The 17,866-nt window shown below is 43.0% G+C and overlaps 1 protein-coding gene across 1 annotated transcript; it reads right to left on the bottom strand.

The window, feature by feature from the left end:
- Window positions 1–9,696: 9,696 nt before the first annotated feature.
- Window positions 9,697–13,416, bottom strand: LOC139781655 (uncharacterized). The gene is made up of 5 exons (XM_071720523.1): window positions 12,257–13,416; window positions 12,020–12,172; window positions 10,797–11,919; window positions 10,313–10,738; window positions 9,697–10,257 (listed from the first exon to the last, which is right to left on the bottom strand). The coding sequence occupies exons 1-5, from the start codon at window positions 13,414–13,416 to the stop codon at window positions 9,697–9,699; spliced, it is 3,423 nt and encodes a 1,140-aa protein (XP_071576624.1).
- Window positions 13,417–17,866: the final 4,450 nt, after the last annotated feature.

Genomic DNA, 17,866 nt, shown 5'->3' with positions numbered 1-17,866 from the left:
GATGCTGGGTAACAAGCGATTTGACGTGGCCCCGGATGACTCCGTGATAATCGACGGTGTACGGTACAAGGGCACGCGCGGTCTGTACGAGTTGATCTTCATGCGAATTCCCAACGCTCGCGTCTACACGGAGAAGGACAAACGAACGTACAGGAGTATACTTTTCGCCACCAGCGCTCACAAACGCGGTCGCAGCGCCGGCATGCCTGTCAAGGGTAACAGGGGACACAAGTACACAAAAATAATAGCGCCGCTCGTACACCCGTCTCACACAGTTGGGACTACGAAGGGCGCCGGACTACCGTCGGCCATGCGACTGACCGACAACGCGATCGATTACGTTCACTGGGACGATCCCAACGAGCTGGTCGATCGACTTCGACTGCTAGACGCTTCTCGTCGGGCTGGCAACGACGCTCACGACAACGAAATTCTGTCGATAATCGAGGAACTTCGCGAGGCCGGTTTTGTCGTAAATTGATCGGTCGCGTCGATCGCGACGGCAGTACGTATCGCGCGCTCTCCAGCGCCTCCCCCGCGCGCGCGATGTCCGTGAACAAATTCGGCATGTCTCTGACAAATCGGAGCAACGGTGACGGAATCGACGGTGCGTCCACGGGTGCGATTACGCTCCTCGATCGAATCCCTGCGTAACTATACGCGCAACAACGCGCTCTTTATGAGCGAGGGTTCCTACGACGCGAGGGAGCGCAAGATACGGCGGGTAGCCGCGCCGGAGATCGACACCGACGCGACGAACAAGAGCTACGTCGAGGACGCGATCGGAAGATCGAAGAGAAGCGCGACCGAAGAATTGACAGGCGAGATAGCGGCGGTGAGGAACGACGCGCTTCTCTCGAATCGAAACTCTTACGACGCGCGGGATCGCAAGATACGGCGGGTAGCCGCGCCGGAGATCGGCACCGACGCAACGAACAAGAGCTACGTAGAGGGCGCGATCGGGCGGCTCAAGAGCGTCGTGATCGAAGAGATCAAGAAGAACGACGCGACGCTGAGGAACGACGCGCTCCGCTTGAGTCAGGGCTCTTACCACGCGAGGGAGCGCAAGATACAAGGGGTAGCCGCGCCGGAGGTCGACACCGACGCGACGAACAAGAGCTACGTAGAGGGCGCGATTGGGCGGCTTAAGAGCGTCGTGATCGAAGAGATCAAGAAGAACGACGCGACGGAAGAATTGAGAGGCGGAATCGCGACGCTGAAGAACGACGCGCTCCGTTTGAACGAGGATTCCTACGACGCGTCGGAGCGCAAGATACGACGCGTGGCCGCGCCGGAGTTCGGCACCGACGCGACGAACATGGGCTACGTCGAGGGAGCGATCGCGGAGCTCAGAAAGAACTTCAAAGATCTGATAAGAGAATTTAGAAGCCAGTTCGTAACTGTGAAGAATACCGTGGATAAGCACAAAATCCAGATCGCCAGAATTCTGAGTATATTGAACCTTCTTGAGCAATGAGCGTGGAAAAACGGAGACTCGTGGAGGAATTGCACGCGCCGCACAGTGGTTCAATTTACAAATCTAGCTGGACAAAATTATTTAAGGGAGGAAAGTAAGCCCTGGCGTGAAATTGGCCACTCTCGCCTCTCTCTAGGCATGGAAATCGAACTTTCCGTAAAGATATTATGAAAAATATCGTGTGCATCTCGGGGCGAAAGCTTTTTCAGACTCGTGTGATTTGCCGCCCTCGCCTTCGGCTCGAGCGGCAAACTTCACGCTCGTCTGAAAAACGCTACTTTCGCCCCTTGGTGCACCATATACTATTATTACGAGCACTTGCGTTGAATGGATATTTTGGTTAACCTTAACTTCGAAATAATTATTTTTATGGTGAATACTCTTGAGACAGGTACATATTTCACATTTTTATCCTTTGTTTCATTTTGATTAGTTATTAAATTTAGTAAAAAAAAATACAGGCAGTTTGTTAATTTTTCTTTACATATTTTCGAGAATACTGTAAGTTTGTGAGAACAGCAAAACTTTTGTATGCGTTTGTATATCATGAGTTTGGTTTTATTTTATAAAATTATTCATGTAGATCTGATTGATAGTAGTTTAATGTGCGTATTTTTGCGAATTTAAGAAATATATCCTTTTTTCTTTGAAGGTAGACAATCCCACGTTAATAGGAGAGAGCTATTTGACTGGCTGAAAAGTTGTGATTTCAATTTGAGTGATAATATGAATTGTGAAAGGACATTAATAAACTATTTAAAAGCTAAGTTTAATTTAAATAATTGTTCTGAACCCATGTTGAAGGAATTAAGGCGTTTAATGCACTCATATGTGATATCAGTTAGTCAGCGTTGGAAAAAATGTGCTCGCAACAAAACAGTATTTTTAAACAAAAATTCTACTTGGATCAACACCATTATTGTCATCCCGAACATTGACTTAGCCAATAGTAGGGCCATGGAAGTAGTACAGGAGACTCCCAAGACTCGAGGACGTCCCAAAAAAAGATTTGAAGATTCATCGTACAAATCCAAAAAAAGAAAATTAAATGTGTTGATCGAACAAAAATCATTATCTGAACTTACTTATGCCACAAAATATAAATTAAACCAAGCAGGCAAAAGAGATGCAGCCAAAATATTGGAAAATTTAGTAAATTTATCAAAACGAGCGACACGTATGAAGAAAGCTTATCAATCGACAAACAAATGCTCAGTATACACTGCCGATGAAGCTCTAGCACTCATAGTAGCAACCAAATTGACTAAAAAACGATACCAGATTCTTCGGTCTGCAGCGACACAAAAAGATTTAAAACAGCTATATCCTTCATATCATAATGTATTGGCGGCAAAGAAAGCTTGCTATCCACCTGAAGAAGACATGACAATTACCGAAGCCGGAGCAAGTATTAAGTTACAGTCTTTAGTGGACTTAACTATTAAACGTCTATGTATTGTACAGCATGACGTGTTGAAGGAATTTTGTGGCTTTGATGGTTACAAACTTAATAATTTAAAAATTTTGTTTAAGTGGGGTGTTGATGGTAGCGGTGGACAAAGTAGATACAAGCAAAAACTAGGTGTTGAAACATCGGATGATTCATACGTGCTTGCTACATCTTTGGTGCCTCTACAAGTGGAAGGTTCAGACGCAAATAACAAAGTCCATATTTTATGGAAAAATCCAAAAATGTCCTCAACATCGTATTGCAGACCGATTAGGTTCCGCTTTGTTAAAGAAACTGAAGAGGAAATTCTGAATGAATTTAAATTTGTTAGGGATCAAATTAAAACCCTCACAACAACGCAAATTCAAATTAACAACCAACTCATAGAGGTTTCTGCATTTTTTGAAGAAACTATGGTAGATGGAAAGGTCGCAAATGCCTTAGCTTCGAACAGATCTACCCAAAGATGCTACATATGTCATGCTACTGCAAAGGATATGAATAATTTAGCAGAAGTTAAGAAACGACCTATTAATGAAATGACACTTTCCTTCGGATTATCTACTCTTCACGCTCAAATAAGACTAATGGAGTGTGTGCTTCATATTGCGTATCGACTTGATTTTAAGAAATGGCAAGCTCGCACAGAAGAAAACAAAACAAAAATAAAAACAAGGAAGAAATTCATCATTGACAAATTTAGGAGCAAAACGGGTATGCTTTTAGATACGCCAAAGCAAGGAGGTGGCAATACAAATGATGGAAATAGTGCACGACGATTTTTCAAGACAACAGATATTTCGTCAAGTATAACTGGCATAAATAAAGAATTAATAGATAGATTTTCAGTTATTTTGAGAACAATAACCTGCGACTATGAAATACAATGTGATAAATTCGAAGAATACTGCAATAAAACAGCCCAGTTATATGTATCTCTTTATGGATGGTATCCAATGCCAGTCACATTGCATAAAATATTAATACATGGTTCATCTGTTATAAGGTCATTTTTGGTGCCGATAGGTTATTTATCAGAAGATGTCCAAGAGAGTAGGCATAAAGAGTTTCGCAAAACAAGATTGGAATATTCAAGAAAAATGACAAGAAAAGATACAAATACTGACATTATTAATAATTTACTGATCACTTCCGATCCCGTAATTACAGCGCTCAAACCAGGAAAGGGATTGAACTTGAAAAAAATTGGTCAAGATGTTTTAAATTTAATTAAGGCTCCTGATATAGTAGAATCATCTTTTGAGACACATAATGATTCTGACAATTCAAATTCTGATTAACTATGCATAAATGATAATAAATTTTGATTTTTCAATGTTTACTTTTGTATTACATAGTTTTTTTTATAAACAATGTTGCATAAATTATAAATACGACTTATAAATGATAATAAATTTTGATTTTTCAATGTTTACTTTTATATTACATAGTTTTTTTTTATAAACAATGTTGCATTAATTATCAATACGACTTATTTCTCCCTTAAATAATTTTGTCCAGCTAGATTTGTAAATTGAACCACTGTGCGCCGGCGCGAAAAAACTTTCCTCGCCGCCGCGTCGCACAGTGTTCCATTTTTGGACAAAAATCGCTCGCCAGCGTAAAAATCAACCAATTTTAATGAATTTTTTTTTAAAATGCGGGGGAAAACTCCAGCAATAACGAGGGACTGCGGAAAATTGGATACTTATAAACCTAACCTATAAAAAACGTATATAATCCATATGGGATAGACACTCATAAACTTAAGGATCTTGTAACCCAAACATTTAGTTACAAACCTTAATGCTTTGCTATTTGACTGCCTTTTGTTCCATTGTTACATTTCATCATTCACTCTAGTAACAAAAGTTAAGCCCCTTAACCAACGACAAGGTAGCAGTTGTGAAAGGAGTTTTTTTAATTTTTTTAACTTTTTTATTTTTATAATTTTATATTTTTTTTATTTTTGTTTTTTATAATTTTATATTTTTTTTATTTTTTATAATTTTATTTTTTTTATTTTTTATAATTTTATATTTTTGTATATTTTTATATAATTTTAAAAGTTTTTTATTTTTGTAAATAACATAACTGTAATATAATTGATTTATTAATCATTCCATTCGTACTGATTTCAAGATATTTCATCTTTATTTATATTTATTTAAACTTATATCATAATAACATCTCTTCAGCTTCTTTTGACAATGGTTTTACCTTCTTAACTTTTTTTATTCTTAGAGAGCTAATTAAGGGATCTGACGAGATTAACATATAATGTAAAATGTCTTTGTTAGTCATTTTTCTGTTTGACATTCTGCTGTGCTTAGCTCGAGCTTTACGAAAAATCTTATTATTACCTTCCGCTGGTTCTTCTGATAGCCAACCAAACGGTAAGTCAAATGATCTGATAATATCACTTCCATGAATGAGAACTTTATGAAGTGATGGTGGCATCTTATACCAACCATATAGTTGTATACAAAGTTCTGCAGTTTGGAAGCAATAAGTTTTGAACTTATCACAATTGATCATCTTGCCACAAGTTAAAACTTGCAAGATATTATGCAATCTCCGTATCAGTCCTTCATCTAAGTCTGTTAATTTGGATATTTTACTGGCTTGGGCAAAAAAGGAACGAGCAAGATTACCTGTATTTGTTGTTCCAAATCCTTGCTTAACAATATCTACAGGTAATGACAATTTACATTTCAGAACATTTTTGATATTCTTTTTTCTCAATTCCTTCAATCGTTTTTCTTCAGTTGTAGTCGCTGAACTTTTTTTGAAATCCAAATTGTATGCTACATGCAATAAATATTCCAGGAATCGTATCCAACAATGAAGTGTAGAAAGCCCAAATTTGTAGTTGTCTTCATTACATGGAAGCGATTTCACATAATCTAAATTGTTAATAAATTTAGGCCCAATTCCACAAATATTGCAGCAGGTTGAAGCTTTCTGACCAGTTAGTACATTGCAAACCTTTCCATCTATCATTGTGCACTTAAGATCAAAGCTTACTTTGAATGACAGACCAGTTAAATTGAAACAATAAGTTTCAACTTTTTGTAGAAGGTCTGTGTAATGTTGGAATTCACTAAGTACATGTGCACTAGTTTCTTTGACAAAGTCAAATTTGATTATTCGGCAAAAATGGACTGATGATGGTGTTTTGCTGGTCCAAATAACATCATCAGCAGCTTTCAACTGAAGAGGAGCGAAAGAAATTAAAAACACAGCATTGTCTGAATGATTAATACATCCTTCATCACAGTTACTTTTGTTATTCAAGTTTCCATCAGCGCAAGCTCCATTTTCAACATCATAACCATTATTTTCTCCATCTTGTTTGTCGACATCAGTATCATCTTTATTATATACATCGTAATTACTCGACTCATATTCATCATCAATTGGAGATATCTGATATTTACTCGACCACTTTTGCCGAGTAGTTTGTTGCCCACTCGCACCGTCAGTTCCCCATTTTCCAACAAGCACTAATTTTTTATTAGACAACTGCTTTAATATATCTATATTGAACTGTGAAAGAATTCTTTTTGTTGTGTGCTCTAATAGGGATATTAAATGTACACTCGCTCCTGAATCGGATAATTCCACATGTTCTGGAAAACAATTTTCTCTTGCTCGAACTACAGTTTTATAAGATGGAAATGAATTAGTACCGTTAATTCTTTTATTATGGATTTTGAGTTTTTTGTATTTTCTTACTGTCAAGTCTAGGTCCATGTACATGGCTAGAATATTGTTAGTTTTTATTTCTAAATCAGAGTTAGAATTTGCTTCTTTTTTTTCAGTGCTTTAATTAACTCTTTCTTACTAGAAATTGAAGCGAGTTTTTGTGCACGCTTATTTTTTGTTCTTTTTGAACTCTCTTCAAATAATACACGTGGACGACCTTTCCGTACAATAGGAGATATAACTGAATCATCAGATGTACTAACATTTGGCGTACTATTATCAAATTTATTTGGAAGTTTCACCACAAAATCCTGTTCTACAAATTTTGCATACTTAGTCAGGAAATGTTTCTTATTTCGCGTGACTTGTTTCCACTTCTTGAGGTACTGTGGGAGGAAGTTATTTAGTAACCTGCTCTTTATCTGCAATAACTGATGATTAGTGTAAGAATTTGTAGTTTTTATATATTCTACAATTTCATCAATTTTACTGTTTGTTTCGTCTGAATTAGATTTCCAAATCATATTACATAAAGTCAAGTTACTAATTTTATAATGCATCTTAGTATGATGTAAATAAAAACGATTTATGATTGATATTAAAAAGTAAGCTGGACAGACTTAAAAGTACTTTATAGAAGTACTTTATAGGAAGAAACTTGAATAACCAATTTTAGTCCTGAAAATATTTTAACTTTAGAACACAGTCTTCGCAATCCGTGGTCTAAGCACATGTAGCTCTGTTCGTCTACTGAAGGAAAGTGTTGGTATATTCTATTATCCAAATAAAGCAGTCAATGTCTTGTACTGTTGTGTACATAAAGCCGAGTGGGAGCGAGAAAAAAGGAAGGCGAGGGATAGTACGCGACGAACAAAACCATAACAATCGTTTGTGAGCCGCAGCTAACCCTGCGGTAACCTTGCCTGTCTGCTGTAGTTTCACTTTACCGAATACAAAATACAGAATACAAAATACCATCATATATTTGTAACGTCGGAAAATCCGGCGAATTACACTGGAAAAAAGTAGATAAAAAATAGGTAGGTTACATATTTTTCGGGCTCCCCCGATTGATTATCATTGTTGGAGTCACAACAAAGATTTTTAGCAAGAGAGCCGCCAAAAAATATCAAAATTCGGAAAAGGCCCTATTCGGCAAAATTACCTAATTTTTTAATTGTACATAAATGGAAACACGGAAAAAAAAGATTAGCTACTATAGCTAAAATAGTCGTAATATATAAATAACTAACATTTTTTGCAACGAGAGTAACATTTTTTGCAGCGAGAACAAAAGGTTTTGCTACTATTGCTAAACTATAGCTCTCGCTGCAAAAAATATAGCTCTTGCTGCAAAAAATATTGGTTATCCATATTTTACGACTAAATTCAGCTAAATTTTTTTCCGTGAAAGTATAATTTCCGCTAATTTATAAGAATCAGACTATAGGCCCATTTATGGAGGCCATAACTGTTAACTTATGCTGCAATCTGTAAAAAATTAACCAATCGTAGTCGGTTATTACAAGAGTAATCGACTGCGATTGGTCAATTTATTAAGAATTACAGCATAAGTTAATGGTTACGGCCTCCATAAATGGGCCTTATAGCATTAAGAGAAAAATACATTTATTCGCCAAAAGTCAATTCCATAAGAAAATTAGTTGAAAAAGACAAATAATTGAATAACAATTTTCGTAATAAATTTTTGCGCTAGAATGGTATTATAAACACAAAAGTAATTTCAATTATAGATTAATGAGCATGAAAATATAGGTAGACTTGGAAAACTCCAAGGCTCTAGTATTGTAAATACTAGAAAATACGTTTTTTTATAGGTTAGGTTTATAAGTATCCAATTTTCCGCAGTCCCTCATTATTGCTGGAGTTTTCCCCCGCATTTTAAAAAAAAATTCATTAAAATTGGTTGATTTTTACGCTGGCGAGCGATTTTTGTCCAAAAATGGAACACTGTGCGTCGTGGTGCGCGGTTACGACGACCTGTGGCAGGCCGACGTGGTCGAGATGCGTCCCTATTTGCGCGAAAACGCGGGTCACAATTACATTCTGACGGTCATCGATGTGCTGAGCAAGTACGCCTGGGCGATCCCGCTCAAGACTAAGAGCGGAAAGGAGGTCGCGACGGCTCTCGGAAAGATCTTTCGCGAGGACGCGCGACACCCTAGGAATCTGCAAACGGACAACGGAAAAGAATTCTACAACGCCGACGCGCGCAAAATCGTCGACGCGCGCAAGGTGAATCACCACTCCCAGTATTCGGTGATGAAAGCGTCGGTGGTGGAGAGATTCAATCGCACGTTGAAAAACGACATGTGGAAGCTCTTCACGCTCCAGGGATCGTACAGATGGATAGACTCGCTGCCGCGCCTCTTGTCGAATTACAATCGTCGCAGACACAGAACGATTGGAATGCGTCCGACGGACGTGACGCCCACCCTCGCCGAAAAACTGTTGCGCACGGTGTACAGTCGCGCGAAGATCGCCGCACCGGCGAGATTTCAAGTCGACGATCCGGTGCGCGTGAGCAAATTCAAAACGATCTTCGAAAAGGGCTACACTCCCAATTGGACCACCGAGATATTTCGCGTAGCCAAAGTACAAAGGACCAATCCCGTTACGTATCTGCTGAAAGACGTTCGCGGAGAAGCGATAGCCGGAGGATTCTACGAACACGAATTGCTGCGCGTCTCCAATCCCGACGTCTATCTCGTGGAAAAGGTCCTGCGTAAGCGCGGCAATCGAGCGTACGTAAAGTGGTTGGGGATGGACAGTTCGCACAATTCCTGGATAGATAAGGCGTCTGTGTTGTAACAGAAATAATTAGACATTCGTAAATACGCGCAACGTGTACTTTATTGTTAATAAAAAATTTACACATTCATTGGTTTGTTTCTTACGTACTATTGATTTTTCTACGATAAAACAATTTTAGAAAGCGTATGATATTGCTTTTTTTTTACAACGGTATTCCCACCAGTAATGTTCCCACGGAAGCGTTTCCTCGCTGTCCAACGTCACGTATCGCTTATCGTCGTGCAGACTAAGAGCTAGTTTTTGCTCCGACACGGTGTAAACCTCGTGCAACGTCGAGCGTATGGCGCGACTGGCGCGTCCTCATCTCGCGCGCGTCCCGCAGGCACGCCACATAATCCTCGAACGTGATCCTCTTAGCGACTACGTTTCTTTTAACGCCCTTTATTCTCTTGGTGTCGTCGCGTCCGAGTACCCTGTAAGTGTACATCTTCGCCCTGAGGACCACGAACTCCGTCATGATCGCGCCGTTGTTCTCGTCCTTCATCAGACCGGGCACCTTCTTGTTGACGCGCGGCATACCGTGCGCGTTATTCTCCGCGTAATCGCTCGTGTCGAACCTGTCTATGTCGCGCCTCATACGCTCGTACGCGTCTTCGCACTCCAGCGAATAGATCAGACTATCGGTATCCGTGTAAAAAATTCGACACCGGTCGCGATAGAGCGGCGCCATGTAGTCGTAGTGAAACTCGTAGAGACGCGTCTTGGATATCTCGAGAATACACATACCCACGTAGACCGGCTTGTTGAATTTTACCTCGAGCTTCCGCAGCTCGATCGCGACCAGATTCTCCGAGAAGACGTAGGTAGCCGTACCTCCCGTCCCATCGCGTCACGAGACGCACGTCCACGTGATCGCGCACGTTCTCCATTGTTTTGCCGAAGACGGCATTGTTCATCAGTTTGTACATGTTCCGTTCGAACTCGTTGCTCGCGCGCGTCCTGAACGTCGTGTTCAGCTCGATGTAGCCGCGAAGCCACGGTGACTGGGCGAATCGCAGCACTCGACGAACGCGCGTCAGACGCAAACCGAGTCGCAGACATTGCTGCAGGTTACGATAGTGCGTCACGTAGCGCGATTTGTCGTAGAGAGTAGCGAGCAGTTTCTCCTGCCACTTACCGGGCGGTTTATCGCGCGTCGGGCACAGCGGCAGGTCCGCGTGGGCGTCGTGCAGTTCCGGCGGATACTCTAGATCCACCTCCAGAATGTAACCGACCTCGCTGTCCGTCGGCACGGTCGTCACGTCGAAATTCTCGGGGTCGTTGAGCCACTTTTAAATTCGCGTACGGCAGCGATTCGCTCATAGCCCAGCCGTACAGATTGTTCACGTCGTAATACATGAGATACGTAGTGGGCTGGGACAAATCGTACGTCGGTACGTGCCTGTTGTTGGCTCGCGCGTACCTGAGCGAACATTGACTGAGGCCGCCGCGTATTCCGCGTTCCACGAACATCGCCATGTCGATGTCGGTGAGCAGCTCGAAATGCACGCCGGTGTACCTCAACATGGCGTCCCACGTGTACCCCGGCAACGTATAATAATACGCGGGATCCAGCCCGTAACTCGCTAAATACGTGTCCCGAAAATTTTCAAAGATATCCGCCAGAAGAAGCACGTCGGTCTTGAGATACAGATCGCTGTACTCGCCGAGATCCCGCACGCAAAAACGTCGCCAGACCCTCGTCGCGTGCTCGTAGTCGCTCTCGCTCGCGGTCTCGTCGGTCAAGGAGCTGTAAAAGATCTCGCGCGGCGGAAGCTCGGTCTCCCGCAGTTTGTCCGCGCTGTCGACGTACTCGTACGGAAATACTTCCTTGCGAGTGAGCAGATCGAGATTCTCCGTGCTCAAATCAGCGTACTCCGAGCGCGTTATTCTCAGCTTGTTCTTGTCCAGATAGGACGCCAGGGTTTCGATACTCGCGGCTAAAAATTTGTACGAGTCTACGAATCGAAGCTTCACGAGTCGATTCCACATCCCGTCCGTTTGCGTCTCCTTAACGGTCTTCGAGAAAGATATGTAATTTTCGTTCGTAAGCGGCAGGAGTTCGACCCCACCCTCGAAATCGTTCGCGATTTTCTCGATGATAAAGTGCGCGTCGTAACCCGACAGATTGTGGAAGAACACGGGAATCACGTACACGTTTCTGTAATTCAGATTGCAACGAGAATGCGCCGGACCTCTGTACCGTCCGTTTAGATGACAGTGATCTCGCACGCGCTTGTCCTCCGGTTGGAACGCTTTCCGACACACGTGACAATGCGTCGCGCGCCAAAATTCGAGTTTCTCGTCCTCCGTAAGTTCTACCATCGATATATTGGTGGAGAATTTAATTATTGCGTGACGTGCGAGAACGCGAAGCTCGTTCACGAACCACGAAACGCAGTCGTCGCCGCGACGATATCTGTACGTGGATACGGTATCGTCGTAGGTGCAGCACAGATAGTAGCCCAGGCTGAACGGTACGTGACGCTGATAAGCGTATCTTTTCGTTCTCGCGCCTCCTTCGGCATTCTCCCTCTCCCGCTGTTCAAGAACACTCCAGATCCGCGTACACCACGAAGGGGAGTCGCTCCTTTCTGTCGTGATTGTCGAACGACAGCCACTTATCGTCCTCGTTCGGAAGAACGATGGCGCAGTCGTTCATTCGGCCGCAGTCGACGCTGTGAGCGGCCAACTTTTCGCGCGTATAGAAATAGTGTAAACATCTGCGAAGTAACATGCGTGCGATTACTATGCGTATATAAAATAACACCGCGTCGTTTCCTTATTCCTCAGGTTTTTTTACTTACCGATCGCAAACGTGCTTCGCGCAACGTTTCGCGGTCAATTGCGAATTCACCAATCGCGACAGATTCTTTATCAAGGCGAAATGGCCCCTGTTGACGCCGCGTAGCGTATCGCGCAGATACAGGAGATTTACGTGTCTATCCCTCTTATCGTCGGTTAACCGCAGAGGCACGATCGCGTTGCGGTCGGCGCCTCGTCCAAACTTATCTTTTTTTTCGATTCCTTCCCGAGTTGTAAATACGTCGATCGATACGTCGTTTTGACGTTCGAACTTTCCGATCTGTTTCAGATCTATGGAAAACTTGATCCCGTCGAGATTCAGCACCGTCGAGTAATCGGGATACGAGCCGCATCGTTCGGCGTTGTGCTTGGCGGGATACAGAGCCGCGACCACCGCACGCGCGAAACACGTGTCGTTCTCCGACAGCACGTTGACCACCGCCTGTTTAAGTCTTATACCTAGCGGTATCTTTATCCAACATCCCACGCGCATGGGATTACACTTGTTCACGTTCACCGTTAGGTTGAGTATTCGCGACAACGCCCATCCGCTGTCGCGTTCCTGAAAATCGTCCAACGCCGCTAGAATCGCGTCGCGCACGTGCTTTTCGTACCACTCGCCCAGATCGGACCCTTGGAGGAGCTGTTCGTTCCGCGTAGCGATACTCTTCACATCGGTCTTAACGTCCGCTACGAATTTTCCATTGAATATGACATTGACCTTCAGACACACGTATCTGTTCAAATCATCCTGCACTTTTTCGAGCACGGTGCCCTTCGCATCCTCGAGAAATCGCGCTGGTTTGATGTACGTAGAGTTCGTCACAGCGCCGGTGAGTACGCGACTTTGGAACGCCGTATCGATCTCGACCCACAAAAATCCTCCGCTAACGCCGCTGCTGCTACCGCCGTCCCCACCGTCCAAACCGGCACCTACGACGCGTTCGAATCGTCGGCGCAGATCCTCCCTCGAACCTTCCAATCGCGCTATTCGAGCCACCAGAGCGTTCACGGCTCCCGTGTTTCCTCGCCCCCCAGATTGTCTGACTCGACACCTCTCCCGCAAGAGCCGCAGACACTCGTCGCATCGTCGTCCCCACGCGCGGTACCCGTCCGCGTCGCGGACGTCCGCGGCGAGCAACTCGTCGCACTCTTCCCACATCCCATCCAGAAGGATCTTCCACCCTCGGGAACACTGAATTTCACTCGTTCGAAAAGACGACAAGACTTGTAGGTCTGAATCCTACGTATCTTCTCTCCTCCGTCCACCGTCTGATAGTAAAGATAATACTCGAGCGGCAGGCAACGCATATAATCCTTCGCCCTAACGGAGTTTGCCATTGTCGTCTCTATCCACGCTCGCTCGCGCGCAGTTCGCGCCCCGGTCTCCCTTCGCAGATGATGAGTCGCCAGATTCCATCGCGCGTCCTCCTTCGCCACCGACGCGCATACGTTTGACGGCAACGACGCGTCGACTCTCGCCGATTCGTCGTCCGAATCGGACGAGAACTTGGGCATGGACTCGTAACAGCGCAGTTCGCCGTCCGATTCCTCGGACGAGTAATAACGGCGATCGTTCATTCGCGAGTACGCATCGCTAATGCTACATCAGCTCCTCTAACGCGACTAAATCAGCAGTAACTACATCCCCATCGCGTATAATCATTCTTTCATGATATATACCAGCTTTGAGATATCGCCGGTGAGATCGACGATCGGCGATTCCGATTTTGCGACGGATCAGATATCTCGTTACGTCGACGCGGCGCGGATCCCCATCCCTCCTGAGCGGTTCGCTAACTTTCACGATCGGTTTCCCGTATCTTTTCGACCAGACCCAACTTTTGCAAAGGTCTACGTACTCGTCACTCATACCTTATTTAAAAAAAAACAACTGTAACTTATCCCATTCCCGGTGCGCTTTACGTCGCACCACTCTCTCTAGATAATGCTGCAATAGCGCCGCTAACGCGTCTCAGTCAATAGTAACAGATTCCATTCTCCGCCACTCTTCTCCAAAATATTTGGTATTGAAGAGACCTCCGGTTTGATCGACGATCGGGAATTCCGATTTCGCGATCGATCAGATATCTCGTTACGTTGACTCTCCACAAATCCGATCCGCAACACTTCCTCGCGAACGGATCGTTGATTTTCGCGATCGGTTTCCCGATTTTCACGCGCACCGGTTTGCAAAGTTCTACGTACTCGTCGCTCATACCACGTTAGAAGAAAAAAACCCACATTAACTTTTCCCGTTCCGATGCGCTTTACGCCGTCGCGCCAATTCAATTTATACTCGTTCGTTATCTCAACGGTGGATGTACCTACATGATACACCCTTCCGGGAAGGGGACATCCGCTGTTATCTCAACGGAGGATGTACCTACAGGATACACCCTTCCGGAAAGGGGACATCCGCTCGCCGCATCCTGCGAAAAAAACAAAAGGAGGAACTGACAAGAGCGATCTCGAACGAGTTCGAACGCGCGCGATAAAAAATTAGTCGCGATTTCCGCTCGCGGCCGATAACGCGGTCGATAACGCCGATTCGAGCGCCCTCTCGGAGCGCCCGGGAACAACGATCCCCCCACCCCCCCGGTGGCAACCCTACGGCGCGAAATTCCCCATCACCCGCCTAGGGAATTTACGTCTTTCAGGTTACCGCAAGGTAGCAACACTGCGGCGCGAAATTCCCCATCACCCGCCTAGGAACAGGTGTTCCCACAAAATACTCGCATCTGATTGGACAGCCTCGAGTCTTCGTACCGCGATCTGATTGGACAGCGATACACTTTTGTTCAGTTACAGGGGAATGTTTGTCCGGTTACAGGGGAAATTTCCCCTCGCACCTGTCCCCCTCACCCCCCCTGTTTCCCCTCGCACCTGTCCACCCTTCACCCCCCCTCACCCATCCCCACCCCATGCCCCCCTCGTCCCCCTCGCCCATCTTTTATGGCGTTCCCTTCGCGTGCGCGCGCCCCCCCCCCCCCGCTTCCCCTCGGTTGCACCCGAGCACGGGGGACCCCGTTATTCACCTACTTGAGTGTATTTTGCCATAAGAGTAAACAAGGCGCATATCCGTAAAGAATCTATAAAAGGTTTAGTTAACATATTTTGATTATCTATCGAAGCTCCATGAAACATCTATGATTGATCTATATGACGTCTAAAATATATCTACCAATACGTCTAATGGAGATCAAATGGAGGTAATGCGGAACTATGGATGTCCAGTAGACATCCATGAAAAGTTACATGGATGTCTAATAAAGGTTTTGAATCTCCATGATGGACGTCTAGTGGACGTCTATTAAAGCTTTTTGTTCTGTGTTTTTCACCCGGGATTTGAGTTTTCGTCTATCTATTGGCGAGCTAGGTACAGTTATCGATTTTTACGGTTGTCCATTGGCGAGTCTTGTCGTAAGGCCTCCACCGTCCTATTTTGGGGATTCAAGCTCTCTTCCAGTGACTCATCCATTTTTTTATTATCGCCGATTTCTTTTTTATTTATAGAGTTCTGGGTCCGGTTTATCTCGTGACTCTGTTTTTGTATTAACAGACAACGCATAGTCTTATATTTTTATTGTCGGTTCAAACAAATAGAAATTTCCGTTATGTGCTTATAACGGTTACAGCGCCATGTCGCCAGGTTTATAGTCGTAGATCAAACAAAGTTGATAAAAACGCAATCGCATATGTCTTGTCTATTTGGGGAAGTTTCCTCTTGATTTCTCGATCTCGTTTAGTCACGTAAACAAATATAAAGAAAAAAATAGTGATAGGAAAATTTGAAAGAAAAATAGTAGAGTCCACAGAATATAACATTTCTCTTATATGGTATAAAAATAATTACGAAAAATATATAATTACGAATATACAAGGAATCCCATTTTAATTGCTCTAGGCAGATATCGAAAAATATGGAAGACTAGCTTGATACCAGTGCTTCGCTACGGTATCTAAAATCCTGAATTACGTTTTCAAACATTTGTATGGGTAATCTTTGTAAGCAAAAACCAAGTCAATATCTCATCAGGCTCTCAGGCCTCTCATCAAGCAGAATCCGTAAAAACACATTACTTCTTTTTACCCCCCTTGGGGGTCAAATTTCTAAAAATTCCTTTTTAGTGTGCTTACGTCGTGGAAGGAATATACTCCCCGATTTTTATGTTTCTATGTTTAGGGGTTTGGGCTGGGCATCGATGAGTCAGTCAGTCAGTCCGGATATTTGTTTTATGCATATAAATGGAAAAACATATATATTAAACAAAAGTTATAGGATATCAAGAAGGATAAATAATGATAATACGAATTTTCGAAAAAATCGATTTTTTAAGATCACATGAAGGAATAGTCCAACAATGAACTAGTAGTACACTATGAACTATTGTGATATTTTATAAATGTAATGTTGCCAGATTGTACTTGTTGTCATGCAACGACTCGCATTTGAACCCTTCTTCGGCTCCCCAATCGGCCGGCAAATCGCGCGAAGGACGGCCGTTCGTGGCCACATTTTGCGCTTTTTAGGTTACAAAGTTTTTTTTGTAAGTTTTACGTATTTTTCATGTTTTTGTTGTTATATCTATTATTTTTTTTATTATTTTATAATTTTGTGTGTATATTTGGCTTTATAATTCTGTAAGCAACTTTCTTCTGTTGCACTATTTTACCGTATTTTTTGAAGATTATCGTAAAAAATGTTATATAGTTTACAATAAACCATTCTGTTTTTTACTATAGTTATCTGTGTTATAAATCTTATTAAACTGACTAATTGCTACAATAAATAATAATCTAAGTGAGAAAAAGTCTGATTAAAAATAATAATTTTGATTGTGAGCTTCAAATAATAAAAACATAACATAATTAAGTTAGCTTTAATTTAAAGTCATACTATCCTAACCTTACTTATCATGTCTTATACTAGGTGCGCAACTAAGTTTCCGGGTTTCACACATAGATGGCACCAATAACACATGTACTCGACTTACATGTCTGAAGTTGTCTGAAGTTATAGCTTGGACATCTGTTAACAATAACCAGTCGTTATATAAACACATATCGCAACGCAAAAATATTTTTTCTAACAACGGAGATGTCGAGTTTTGTGCCAAATAAACAGCATTTGCGGGAAGCTTTTCTTTTCTGCATTAACTTGAAAAAAATGCAGCTGAAGCACGTCGTTTGCTTGAGGAGGCCTACGGCGAACATGCACCATCGAAAACTACCTGTGAAGATTGGTTTAAACGCTTCAGAAGTGGCGATTTCGACACTGAGGACAAGGAGCGCTCCGGAAGACCAAAAACAATTGAGGACGCCGATCTGCAAGCGTTATTGGATGAAGATGATACGCAAACACAAGATCAACTTGCGGAGGCATTAAACATGACTCACCAAGGTATTTCCAAACGTTTACATGCCATGGGAAAAATTCAAAAAGAAGGAAAATGGGTGCCGCATGAGTTGACTGAGAGACAGATGGAAAATCGAAGAGCCACTTCCGAAATTTTGCTTTTGCGGCATGAAAGAAAGAGTTTTCTTCATCGAATTGTTACTGGCGATGAGAAGTGGATATATTTAGAGAATCCCAAACGCAAAAAATCGTG

This window comes from Temnothorax nylanderi, unplaced genomic scaffold (assembly GCF_030848795.1).
Source record: "Temnothorax nylanderi isolate EJ_2023f unplaced genomic scaffold, tnyl_v1.0 TNYL_tig0352_pilon, whole genome shotgun sequence".
Lineage (NCBI taxonomy): Eukaryota > Metazoa > Arthropoda > Insecta > Hymenoptera > Formicidae > Temnothorax > Temnothorax nylanderi.
Note: the sequence above shows the minus strand (reverse complement) of the source record. Positions and strands in the feature narration are given on the sequence as shown.

Bases quoted from the DNA above. Each gene is read 5' to 3' on its own strand.
- LOC139781655 (XM_071720523.1), bottom strand. From the start codon at position 13,416: ATGTGGGAAGAGTGCGACGAGTTGCTCGCCGCGGACGTCCGCGACGCG. The intron at 10,739-10,796 runs GTGAACAATCTG...CGAATTTAAAAG, and splicing joins CGTATCTCATGTATTACGAC to TGGCTCAACGACCCCGAGAA. The intron at 10,258-10,312 runs GTGCGTCTCGTG...GTCTTCTCGGAG, and splicing joins ACGTGCGCGATCACGTGGAC to AATCTGGTCGCGATCGAGCT.